At 36.6% G+C, this 13,578-nt stretch overlaps 1 protein-coding gene across 2 annotated transcripts in view; it reads left to right on the top strand.

Annotated features, from left to right (window-relative positions):
• The window catches only part of LOC114335190 (alpha-2-macroglobulin-like), a 134,584-nt gene that overhangs the window by 76,581 nt on the left and 44,425 nt on the right, over nt 1-13,578 (top strand). For both annotated transcript variants that reach the window (XM_028285381.1, XM_028285382.2), the window contains exon 15: nt 11,842-12,064. In XM_028285381.1, the coding sequence (XP_028141182.1) occupies nt 11,842-12,064 (223 nt within the window). The remainder of the gene's footprint in view (nt 1-11,841; nt 12,065-13,578) is intronic.

Genomic DNA, 13,578 nt, shown 5'->3' on the forward strand with positions numbered 1-13,578 from the left:
CTAAGGGTAAAAGAGTGGAAGTATTATGATATGAACGAATTTTTTTTTTTGTTTCGAAGTTAAGTTGGACCTAGGGCGAAAACTTGAATCGAATGATGATATGTTGTAAGAATGGGGGGGGAAGAAATCAAATAGTGTCAAAGTTGTGACTGGCAGATTTAACAGAACTGTGAGAAATAAGGTTGAAGTAGAATAATTTGGAAGACTAGTAGAAGATAAGGGGTAATGAGTTAATGTTTTAAAACATTGACATTTAAAACACATTGACATTTAAAACATTAACTCATTACCCCTTATCTTCTACTAGTCTTCCAAATTAATCTGCTTCAACCTTATTTCTCACAGTTCTGTTAAATCTGCCAGTCACAACTTTGACACTATTTGATTTCTTCCCCCCCATTCTCACAACATATCATCATTCGATTCAAGTTTTCGCCCTAGGTCCAACTTAACTTCGAAACAAAAAAAAATTCGTTCATATCATAATACTTCCACTCTTTTACCCTTAGAGTTTAAAGTATGATCTCTGGGTCTCCCAGCCTTTCTCATCACACCTCATTACAGTAAATAATTTTGATATCTAACCATATATTTTTCATTAGTTATTAACTGATATTTACCAACAATGCCAGCTGTATTCCAAAACACCCTCATACATCCATCCAATTTTAAACCTTTTCAATTTAACTCAGTAACTTGTTAAAAATATACCCTAATTCTTGAAACCTTTTTTTAGTCCTAGATGTTTATGTTACATAAAAGGACCTATCATTTCTACCCAAGTTACGAGTTCAATTGATACCTTGTTTTCACTTCAATTTAATACACACACCTATCTTTAGCCAACCAACCTACATATCTTTATATCATATCAGCCTCCTCTTGTAAATTATACTACTTATCATAATTTCAACACTACTGTGATATCAGACCTCCACACACAATAGACTACCTAATTTACTCTTACAATTAGTACATTTAAACCATTTTTCATTCATAGTAAACTCAACTTTCATCAACACAGTTGGACTCGATTCCATTTTAAATTCGAACCACAATCATCAACCTTTACACATAAATAAAACATTTTAGCAAAAAGATTTTCCCACTTAATTACTGGGTCCCAGATGTTCCTATACATAAATGGATCCATTTCCGCTAATTTATTTATTTTCATTACTATTATGTATAGTTGGTTGCATACAATCTGGCTACTGCTCCATCCACATTATAAAAATCATTTAATACAACCTACAAAATTGGGGTAAACTTTACTTTGACACCTTTCAGAAACATCACTCAAATTTCGTTCAGTTGCCATAAAGTCATCGAAATGTAAACTCAAAATTTTTTTGCATCCCACATGTTGGGAATTTAAATACCTTACCTTAGGGCATTATTCCTGTTGCCTTTTGCCCATCACAAGGCATTTTAAGTAAATATGCATCTGTAAAGCATACATTTTATATTTGAAGGTTATTACCCATATATTTCTTTGGTGGCTCAGCTAGCATCCAGACTGTGAGTATAACCACTTGTTTTAAATCTTAGTCAGAATTTAAATATCAATTTTACATTAATAAAATAGGTTATACTTACTTTTAGGTCTTACACTGATGATGATTTTGTAATAAAATCGAAAACGTTTTGTTCTGATGTAGCCCTTTAGGGATTTTAATAAATTTTTGTACCTTTTACAAAGGATTTATTCCAATTTTTGAAATCAATATATGTATCACAGTCGACTTAAAAGTTTTTTTTTATGTTGTAATATTTACAATCTGTCCTTAACTAAGAACAATAGGTAAATTATTTGACAAAAATTGAAAATTTGACCTGTAGAGGGAGATCCAGTGATCACCCTCTTTACATAAATTAAATTAAAACAAGTTAAAAATAAGTTTAGTTATCACAGATTATTCGAATTTTCTTGCTAGGTCCACTACTTTGAATCTCTTCAGGCATCGTACATCATTTTGGTCATCAGTGAGGTTGCTGGCTAACTCGTTTGGATGAGATTCTAGTCTCTTGGAATATTTTTTGTAATATTCTGTTATTACTGTTTTTATGGATGGCACATTGAGGTCTTGCTCTATCACATAGTTTGGCACGTACCAAGGGGCATTCAGCATTGTTCTAAGGACTTTGTTCTGGAATCTCTGCAGTATTTCTAGGTTAGTTTGACTGGCTATCACCCAAAGTTGGATACCATAGGTCTACACTGGTTTTAATATAGTTTTATATATCAGCAGTTTGTTTTCAAGAGATAGTTGAGATTTACGACCGATGATCCAGTATATTTCTCGGAATTTTATTCCTAGTTGTTTTCTTTTTGTAAAATGTGCTTTTGCCAAGTTAATCTTCTATTAAGATGGATTCCTAGGTACTTGACAGTATCGATTTGTGGGAGTTGCGTTTCATTTAGTGTTACAGATGGACATGTTTGTCTTTTCATGGTGAAGGCTACATGGGTGGATTTACTCTCATTGGCCTTTGTCTTCCATTTTTTAAGCCATCTTTGTATATTATTAAGGTTTTTCTGAAGGATTATGGATGCTGTATTTGGATCATGGTGAGAGGCTAGTACAGCAGTGTCATCAGCAAAAGTTGCACACGTTGTTCTGTTACTTGTGGGTAGGTCAGCAGTGTAGAGCAAGTACAATATCGGTCCCAAGACACTTCCTTGTGGTGCTCCGGCTTTTATTGGTCTTAGGCTTGTGTATTCATTATCCTGCTTAACTAGGAAATGTCGGTTGGAAATATAGCTTTTTAGGATTTGATTAAAAGGATGGGGGAGGTTTTTCTTTAGTTTAAAGAGCATACCAGCATGCCACACCTTGTCGAAGGCCTGACCAATGTCCAGGAATGCAGCAGAACAATACCTTTTATTTTCTAGATTACTTCTGATGTGTTTTACCAGTCTATGTACCTGTTCTATCGTTCCGTGTTGTGTTCTGAACCCAAATTGGTGTTGGGGAACTAGTTTCCTTTCTTCTATAACTGGGGATAATTGTTTAAGGAGAAGTTTTTCCAAAATGTTTGATAGAAAAGGTAGCAGGCTTATTGGTCTGTATGAAGTCACCTGAGTTTTATTTTTCCCTGGCTTAGGTATGAGAATAATTTGAGCAACTCTCTATTGTTCTGGGTAGTAACCTAGCCTAAATATTGCATTAAATACTTGCGTTATCATTTTCAGACCTTTGCATGTCAATTGCTGCAGTACTTTCCCGTTGATCAGGTCATACCCTGGAGCTTTTTTTGGACTGTTTTCATGCTGGATAATATTTCTAACTGTTTTAGTGGTGATTTTTTGTATAGTTAAGTCCATCTGGTAGGACGATTCCAGGAAGTCATTTATTTCTTCCTCTGTGTCACCATCTTCCATAGGATGTGGCTGGAATACATTATTTTATTTTTTTTTATTTTATTTAGTGAGGTGATTTGCAAATGCTTCGGCTTTTTCCTTATTATTTCTACACCAGTTTCCCTCTTGGTTCCGTATTGGTGGTATTTGTTGTTTCGGGTGTTTTATTTTTCTCGTGGCCTTCCAAAGGGAATATTCACTATCTGCGTTTGCTGATAAACCTGCAAGATATTCTTGTATTTTATTATTTTTGATATTATGCAATTGTAGTTTAATTTCCTTGATGATTTTATTTAATTTTGTCTTGTTCTCAGGAGTCCTTTTTCTTCGCCACTCCTCCTTTATTTTTCTCTTTCTAGCAATAATTTCCTTTATTACAGTTGGGCAATGCTCTTTAAATTCTGTTTGGTAGCAGTCAGGGGTAGCATACAAAGCAGCTTCTTGTATAGATTTCTGAAAATTGTCTACTGCTGCGTAGATGTCACTTTCTGTTTTCAATGGGATGTTTGTGTCAATTAGTTCATCTAGTTTAGTCTTGAAAATGCTCCAGTCTGTTTTTTTACTGTATAGTGATGGTTGTTTAGCACTGTTTGTTATTTGTGCATACTATGTCGCGATTACGCTAGAGTGGCCAGAGGGTAGATCGTAACAAAATTCTACTTTTGCCAATTTAACATTAATTACTTTAACAATATAGAAGTCGAGTAGATCAGGTATTTTTGCATTGTCGGTAGGCCAGTAAGTTGGTTCCCTTGTGGTGAGGTAATTTGCATTGGTCGCGTTTATAGCTTTAAGAAGTTCTCTGCCTGTTGTGGTAATAATTCTGGATCCCCAGGTAGTATGCTTAGAATTAAAATCTCCTCCTGCTATAAATCCTAATGTTTTAAAGAAATTTTCAAACTGTTCCGTTTTGTTATTGTGCTTTGGCGGACAGTATATAGCTGATACTGTTAGTGGGCCTAGTTGATCTTCTACAACAATGCTGGTGGCCTGTAGATTCATGCATTCATGTTTTTGTATTTCGTAGTGCTTTAATTTATTACTAACTATTATTGCAATGCCTCCATGTGCTTTTTCGTTGGGATGTTGCGTATGATAAGTTGTAAATCGTGGAATATTAATGTGGATTTTGGATGCAAAATGAGTTTCTGTAATCAGCATTATGTCAATTTTGTGTGTTAATATTTAATTCTTCTACATGTTGACTTAAGCCATTGGCGTTCCATAATACTAGCTTTAGTAACTGAGTCATTTTTGGTTGAGAATCATGGTTAGGAGGTTGAGCATAGTGCTCATTTGTTCTGTCATTTTTTTTAACATGTCTTTCAGTTCTGACATGTCTGTGTGGTTATTAGTTTGATTTGGTATAATATGTTGTGTTTGGATGCTTTCTGGTTAACTGCTTGCGTTGCATGTGCATATGTTATTCCAGGTTGCACATAGTTGACTGTTGTAGTTTTATCTTGATTTGTCCTCGCGTTATGTCGTCTCAAGTTAGGAAATTTAAGTTTTTGTAATTGTTTGTGAACTTCTCACCCTCTATAATTTGCGGGGCGATTTTCACCACAGTTAGCACATTTAACATTACTGTCTCTGGTTTTCCTTGGACATTCTTTAGTGTAATCAGGTTCTGCGCATTTGACACAGCAAGGTTGTTTATTGCAGAAGTTGTTTGTGTGGTTGTATTTTTGACATCTACTACATTGCGGAATTATTCTCTTGACATGCGGTGCTTCGAATTCTACTATGAATGCATTACCTGTTTAATGTTATAGATGTCCTTGTTATTATCTTTTGTTTCTAGATCAATGTAGAACATAGGCAACGATTTTTTTGTTTGGTTATGTAGTATATTCCATATATTTATAACATTATGATTTTTGGTTTTAAGGTCTTCTTTTATCTCTTCTACATTTGTCGTGGGGTGCATGCCTTTAAGAACCACTCGGTAGTGACTTTCACTTTTAGGTTTATAAGTGTAGAAGTCCGTGTTTTTTGTTTTTAGAGCATTTATTATGGCGGTGTATGCTTTGTCTGATTTTGGTTAAATTTTTATTTGTTCGCTGTTGATAGCTTTAGTGATAAAATCATTTGCTGCTACTTGTTGCAATAGATCGATAAGAGGCTTGCAGATCTGCACGCCTGATACGACTTAAAAGTAAAATCGAAAATATTATTCCGATGGGTGAGTTGCCGGAATTTTAATTAAAAAATGAATATAATAAAACAAACGGTAATTTTATTGTTGTAACGAAAATGTGTTCGTTTAGGTCTCTCGGAGAGGGTCGAGTCGGTGTGTGTATGAATGGTTCGCATGCTGCGTAGTGACTAAAGAAAACAACCACAAACGATGATAATGTTTGTGTTCCTTTCCCCTTGACCTGACCAGATGAGCAAATAAATAACTAAGTCTGGCGCCTACTTTTACAGTTTTAAGAAAAACAATTTCAAATGTATAGCGAGCTGTTGACACAATAACTGTCTGATAAAGTACTCAATTAATGAGGGTGCAGCCTGTTGCACCGCGCAGACGAAAAACAGATGTGACAGGGCAAACCCATGTCTCTTAACATTTTGTATTTGAATGACTAACGCTGTTTCGTTTTTGAGAAAAAATATTAAAATTAAAATTAGCAAAAATAGTAATTAAAGCGTATCGCTATACACCCCCCTCTGAGAGACTAAAACGATAGATAATATATAATATATACAAATTACATATAATGAAAATTGAAAATAGGAAGAAAAAAAAAATAAAGAACGCAAAGTTTATACGAGGAGGACGAAAAAATCACTTAATACACTGTGAACTGACACTCTCTTGGTAGTTTCCGGTAAATCTTGCTCTTCTCCCCGGTCTGTTGTCTATCTTGCTGGATACTGTCATTTCTTTTGTTTCGTGATGGGTAGAGTTGTGAAGCTCGTACGCTGGTTTCAATCTGTCTATGTAAATTGTTGATTCTTTTCCATTTACCCGGACGACAAAAGTCTTGTCACCTCGCTTAACAACTGGAAAAGGCCCGTGATATGGGTTTTCTAAGCTGCTTTTGATTGTATCACGGCGGATGAAAACGTGAGAGGTGGTTTTCATGTCTTTGAAAATGAAGGTACTTTTGGTTGCGTAGGACGGAGGTTTTCGAAATGGTTTCGAAGCGTTTTTAAATAAATGTGAGCATTGTCGTCGGTGTTTCTTTGTGACGAAAACAATAGTTCACCTGGCAAACACAATGGTTCTCCGTACACGAGTTCGGCGGCGGAAGTACCTAAATCTTCTCTCCACGCTGCTCGAATGCCCAGTAACACTGAAGGTAGGCTTTCGGTCCATCGGATATTTTCATGACATCGAATTGCTGCTTTTAACTGTCGATGAAACCTTTCTACCATACCATTTGCTTGCGGATGATAGGCGGTTGTCCTTAAATGGGAAGTTCCAGTTAATTTGCATAATGACTTGAAGAGATGCGATTCTAATTATCGGCCTTGATCTGTTGTGATGCGCTTGGGGGTGCCGAAACGAGCTATCCAACCAGAAAAAAATGTTCTGGCTACTGTGTCTGCTTCTTGATTAGGCATCGGGAAAGCTTCTGGCCAACGTGTGAAACGATCGACGCATGTTAAACAGTATCTGTTTCCTTCTGAAACCGGCATCACTATAATGTCTATGTGGACATGTTCGAATCGGCTGGAAGGTGGTAGGAAACTTCTAGTAGGTGAAACAATGTGGCGCGATACTTTCGATTTTTGGCACTATAGACACGCTCGAGTCCATTTCCTCACATCTGCTTTAATGGATGGCCAAACATATCGCTGTGTGATCATCTTCACAGAACTGTTGATTCCGGGATGTGCTAGGTTATGCATGGTGCGAAAAATTGCCATTCGAAGGGGTTTTGGTACAAATGGTCTGGCTGTAGATGTTGATATGTCACAGTACAAACTCACGTTTTGTTCGGAAAAGCGTATTTTCTTCATTTGTAGTGATGTTTTCTCACTTAAAAAAATTTGCAGTTCTGGATCAATTTCTTGTGCGAGATCTAAGTCAGTTATGTCGATAATTTTGTTGATGCTATCGACTCGAGATAGTGCGTCTGCCACAATATTTGTTAAACCAGAAATGTGCTGAATGTTAATGCAAAACTGTCCTATATAGTCTAAATATCTAAACTTTCTAGGACTACATTTATCTAGCTTCTGAGTAAAGGCGAAGGTGGTTGGTTTCTGGTCTGTGTATATCGTTATGTCCTTGCCTTCGATCATATGTCTGAAGTGTTTTATGGCCAGATATATAGCTAATAGTTCTCTGTCGTATGCACTATATTTCTTTTCGCTAGGTGAGAATTTCTTAGAAAAGAAAGCTAAAGGTTTCATACCTGTATCCGTTTTTTGTTGTAGTACAGCTCCCGCACAAAAATCAGAAGCGTCACAAGTGATGGAGATATCAACATCGTTCACAAGGTGGCTCAGTAAAGCAGCGTTAGCTAAACTGTTTTTGCAGTCGTCAAAGGCTTGGATTCGCTGTGGTGTCCATTCGATTGGTGCTTTTCCTTTGACATTACCTTTTAGGGCATCATGTAGTGGTGCTTGTAGCTCAGCTGCATTGGGTATGAACCTTCGGTAGAAGTTTAACATACCTAGAAATCTGCGTAGGTCTTTCACTGTTTTTGGCTGAGTGAAATTTTGTACAGCTGCTACTTTTTCTTGTGGAGGTGTGAGTCCTCCGTCTGATACTGTGTATCCCAAAAAGGTAATTTCGTTTTTGCCGAATTGACACTTCGCTGGATTTATCACAACGCCAAACTGCTTGAGCCTTTTGAAAATCTCTTCTAAATGCGACATATGCTGCTCTTCGGATTCTGATGCAATGAGAATGTCATCGATGTAGGCGTAGGCGAAGTCTAGACCACGTAAAATCTCGTCTATGAAACGCTGGAATGTCTGTCCTGCGTTTCGTAAACCAAAAGGCATATATAGGGTGTCCCAAAAGTAGTGGAACGGTCGAATATTTCGCGAACTAAACATCGGATCAAAAAACTGAAAAATACGTGTTTAATCATTTTCAAACATCTATCCAATGACACCAAACACCAACCCCCACTACACCCCGTGGAGGTGGGGTGGGGGGTAACTTTAAAATCTCAAATGGAAACCCCTAATTTTTTTTTGCAGATTTGGATTCGTTACGTAAAAGTAAGCAACTTTTATTCAAGACATTTTTTCGAACTGTGGATAGATGGCGCTACAATTGGAAAAAACGATTTATGCTGATACCATAGGTAAATTATAGAAACGGTCTAATATCTCGAGAAATACACTTCCAAATGAGAAACCAAAAAACAGGTTTTTAATATTTTTCGAAAACCTATTGACAAACACCAAACATGACCCTCTAACCCGCCCCCTGGAGATGGGGTGGGGGGTAAATTTAAAATCTTAAATAGCAACCCCCACTTTTTATTGCAGATTCGAATTCGTCATGAAAAATTAAACAATATTTATTCGAAACATTTTTTAAAATTGCTGATAGATGGCGCAAATATATCGTATTTTTCCAATTAAAGCGCCATCTATTAACAATTTTAAAAAATGTTTCGAATAAATGTTGCTTAGTTTTCCATGATGAATCCGAATCTGTAATAAAAAGTGGGGGTTGCTATTTAAGATTTTAAAGTTACCCCCCACCCCACCTCCAGGGGGTGGGTTGGAGGATCATGTTTAGTGTTATTTGATAGGTTTTCGAAAATTATTAAAAATCTTTTTTTTAGTTTCTCATTTGGAAGTACATTTCTTGAGATATTAGACCGTTTCTAAAATTTACCTATGGTATCAGGATAAATCGTTTTTCCCAATTATAGCGCCATCTATCCACAGTTCGAAAAAATGTCTTGAATAAAGGTTGCTTACTTTTACGTAACAAATCCAAATCTGCAAGAAAAACTAGGGGTTTCCATTTGAGATTTTAAAGTTACCCCCCACCCCACCTCCAAGGGGGTATAGTGGGGGTTGGTATTTGGTGTCATTGGATAGATTTTTGACAATGATTAAACACGTATTTTTCAGTTTTTCGATCCGATGTTTAGTTCGCGAAATATGCGACCGTTCCACTACTTTTGGGACACTCTGTATAATTATTCGTACAGCCCAAATGGTGTAGTAACGGCGCTCTTTGGTATGTCTTCGGTGGCTACTGGTATCTGGTTGTATGCTCTCACTAAATCTATTGTAGAGAAAATTGTCTTACCAGCTAGCGCCTGACTGAAATCTTCGATGTGCGGAATTGTGCAGTGGTGCAGTGCAGTGGAGTGGACCAGTTGCTTTTCGATGGTCTTATGATGCCTAGTCGTAGAAGATTTTCGAACTCTTTTTTAGCCCATTGCAGTTTGTCAGGTGCTAATCGTCGAGGCTTAGAAAAAATGGGTGGACCTGGTGTTGTATCGATGTGGTGCTTCGTTTGATGTTGAATGTCTTTCACGATACCGGCGGGTCGCGTGATTTCCGGAAATCGTAGCAGCAGTTCGTGGTAACGCGACGCTTCCGCGGTAGTCTTTACGCTGCCGTCGAAACACTCTTTAACGAGTCCCTTTGTTCGAAGGGTTGTCGTGTTGTCTACTAAGCACTGGTTAGCAATGTCCACTAGGAGCGCGAAATGGGAAAGAAAATCAGCTCCGATAATGGGCTTTGAAATGTCCGCCACTACGAATCCGCCACATTCTACCTAACCACAGAGACTTTACAATATTTTCTGGTACCGTTGTGCCTGCTAAAGACTGTAAATGTCGTAAGAACTGCGAAGGTCTTCGATCGCCCAGTTCTTCATGCTCGAGTAGTCTTTTAATCTTTTGTTGCTGTGATGCACTAAGTCTCTTAATTAATTCTGATTTTAATTTTGCATACCTCTCTGTGGCTGGTGGTGAAACAATGATGTCCCTAACTTCTAATATGTAGGCTGTGTCTAAATTGGCAACTATATAGTTGAATTTGGTTGCGTCACTTGTTATATTTGCCAGTGTAAATTGGTTTTCTACTTGCAGGAACCATATTTCAGGATCGTTGGGCCAGAAAGGTGGGATTTTAACTGAAATCCGATCGATTGAAGCACTGGTGTTGGCACTGGTATTACCGTCGGTCATTTTCGATTGTTACTGTATATTATTAACCGGCAAAAATATATTATTAACACTAACTCTTTTTTAAATTTTCGCGGCGGTTTAAAATACTCGCGAGGGTCACCAATATTCCGATGGGTGAGTTGCCGGAATTTTAATTAAAAAATGAATATAATAAAACAAACGGTAATTTTATTGTTGTAACGAAAATGTGTTCGTTTAGGTCTCTCGGAGAGGGTCGAGTCGGTGTGTGTGTGAATGGTTCGCATGCTGCGTAGTGACTAAAGAAAACAACCACAAACGATGATAATGTTTGTGTTCCTTTCCCCTTGACCTGATCAGATGAGCAAATAAATCACTAAGTCTGGCGTCTACTTTTACAGTTTTAAGAAAAACAATTTCGAATCCATAGTGAGCTGTTGACACAATAACTGTCTGATAAAGTACTCAATTAATGAGGGTGCAGCCTGTTGCACCGCGCAGATGAAAAACAGATATGACAGGGCAAACCCATGTCTCTTAACATTTTGTATTTGAATGACTAACGCTGTTTCGTTTTTGAGAAAAAATATTAAAATTAAAATTAGCAAAAATAGTAATTAAAGCGTATCGCTATAATATCGAAGAGTATACATGTCACACGATCAAACTAAGCAAAGGTAATCAAACTGCAGAAATAACTAGAAGAATTCGGGTAACTTAAGCAGTAGTAGGAAGACTCAGTGTTGAAAATATAAAAATAAATCTAAAGAAAAGGGTATTCAGCAGTTTTATTCTACCAGTTATGACCTATGGAATGGAGACTGGGACGCTTACAGAGTTATCAGCCAATAGACTGAGAACGACACAGAGGGTGATCGAACAAATTATGAGTATCTCTGAGGGAACATATACGAAATGAGGACGTGCGAAGCAGGACGAAGGTGGAAGATGTAATTGGAAGAATTGCGCAAATGAAATGGAACTAGGTAGGACACGTGATATGACAAAAAAGAGAAGGTGGACGAGAAACATTGCACATTGGAGATTACGTGAATATAGTCATAGTACAGAAAGGTCACAAAAAAGATGGCTAGTCGATATCAAAGCAAAAATGGGGAGAAATTGGCACCAAATAGCACAAAACAGAGAAAAGTGTAGGCCTTTGTTCAGGAGTAGATGCAAGCATGGTGAAGAAGAAGAAGGGGAGAGGTGGTTAATTTTTCGGTATCTATTAGATTTATGGTTTTGAACCAGTCGGTAATTCATTGCAGAATTACCTTTTGGCTCGAATCTCTGGAGTAGTTGATATAACTGCATATTAACATATTGTTTATTTATTTATTAACATAGACTGCAAAGTTTACAAATTAGTGTATTATGTTTTTTTTTCAGTAACACGGTACAATTAAAAAGACATCTACCACACTCCATAACATCGTATGTAACAAAGATATTGTGTGTGTCTGAAACTGAAGGGGTGGGAATCAGTAATGAATTAGAAATAGTTACTTTCCAAAGTATCTTCGTAGAAGTATTAACACCCTATACTGTAAAACGAGAGGAATCGTTTTATGTTTACGTTCATGTGTCAAACTACAGAAGTCATGCAATACCGGTAAGATTGTTAGTTTAATATTTTTTTGAAGTTATACTTCTTTAGGCGCGATTGGGAAAAATGTTGAGGGTGAATTTTTATAAAAATGAGAGTATGAAGTACGTGACAGTATGAAATTATTTTTTAAATATTTCAAGTTACATATGTATCAGTACAAATAAAATGTGAAGAAATACAGTGCTCTTCAGATAAAACTCTCCACCTTAAATAACTTTTGAACCACTGATTTTTTAGAAAAAAACGCAAAAACACGTCAAATAATACTTGAAGGGGGGACATTATGCCATATTTAAGCTTGCCGGGAACACCCTCTCACCCCCGTATCATCCCTTAAGTTTTTTTTTAAATTACTACCCCTTTTTTATTTTATATTGTTATTCTCCTCTGTGTACTGATTTCAAAAATGTATAACACATGATGCTTAAAGTGATTAGTTTATAAGAAAAATAAATTAACAAAACTGGATTGAAAAAAATTATTTTTTTAACAATTTTATTACATACAAACATTTAGAAGTATACAAGGGAAGAACCTAGCAGAGGTGAAAAATCCATAATAGACTATGTGCTGATCGAAAAAGTAAATAGAAGGAAAATCACTGATGTAAGAGTAAGACGAGGTTCTGAGATAGGTAGTGATCATTATTTACTCGTGGCAACAATAAAAGACGAAGTAACAGAGGATTACAACCAAAGAGCAATAACAAAATAATGTAGAACAATCAAATCATATGGGTCTAGGACGTTTCATCGCCGCCGTTTCGATGCCGCCAGTTCGATGCCGATGCCGGCCGATTCATCGCCAGTCAATTAATCGCTATCTGATATATTTCCGAATTTTCGACAGTTACAATTATTATTTATTTTTAGTATTATTTAGGAATTCTAGGAAATGCGAGATATGACGGCGATGAAATGGACTGGCGATGAACCGGCAGCATCGAAACGGCCGGCGATGAACCGGCGGCATCGAAACGTCCCATTCCGAATCATACAGATTAAAACACAAAACTTTAGCGAACAAATATGTAAATGTTTTGAACGAAGAATTAGGAAGGAAAAATTGGAAAAACTTACAAGTAGAACAAATGTAACAAACATTCAAAGACACAATTATAAAAACAGCAGAGAGAGTATGTGGAATACATAAAAGCAACAGTAAACAGAAATTAACAGCATGGTGGACAGAGGAAATCAGAAGACACACGCGCAAAAAAAAGGAAATGTGGAGAAAATATCTAGGTAACCGAACAGAAGAAAATTATAAACAATATAGAGAGCAGCGGAAAAGAGTTAAAAATATAGTAGTAGCAGCAAAACAAAAGTCCTGGAAAGATTTTGGAGACAAATTAGAACACGATAGCAGAAGCAATCAGAAATTATTTTATAAGGTCATAAAAGGAATAAGAGGTTATAAATATAAGAAAGTAACATTACTAAAAGATCAGAATGGAGATCTACTGACTGATGAAGTGAGCATTATGAAAAGATGGAAAGAATATTTCCAGAAACTAC

Source organism: Diabrotica virgifera, chromosome 4, assembly GCF_917563875.1.
Source record: "Diabrotica virgifera virgifera chromosome 4, PGI_DIABVI_V3a".
Classification (NCBI taxonomy): Eukaryota; Metazoa; Arthropoda; class Insecta; order Coleoptera; family Chrysomelidae; genus Diabrotica; species Diabrotica virgifera.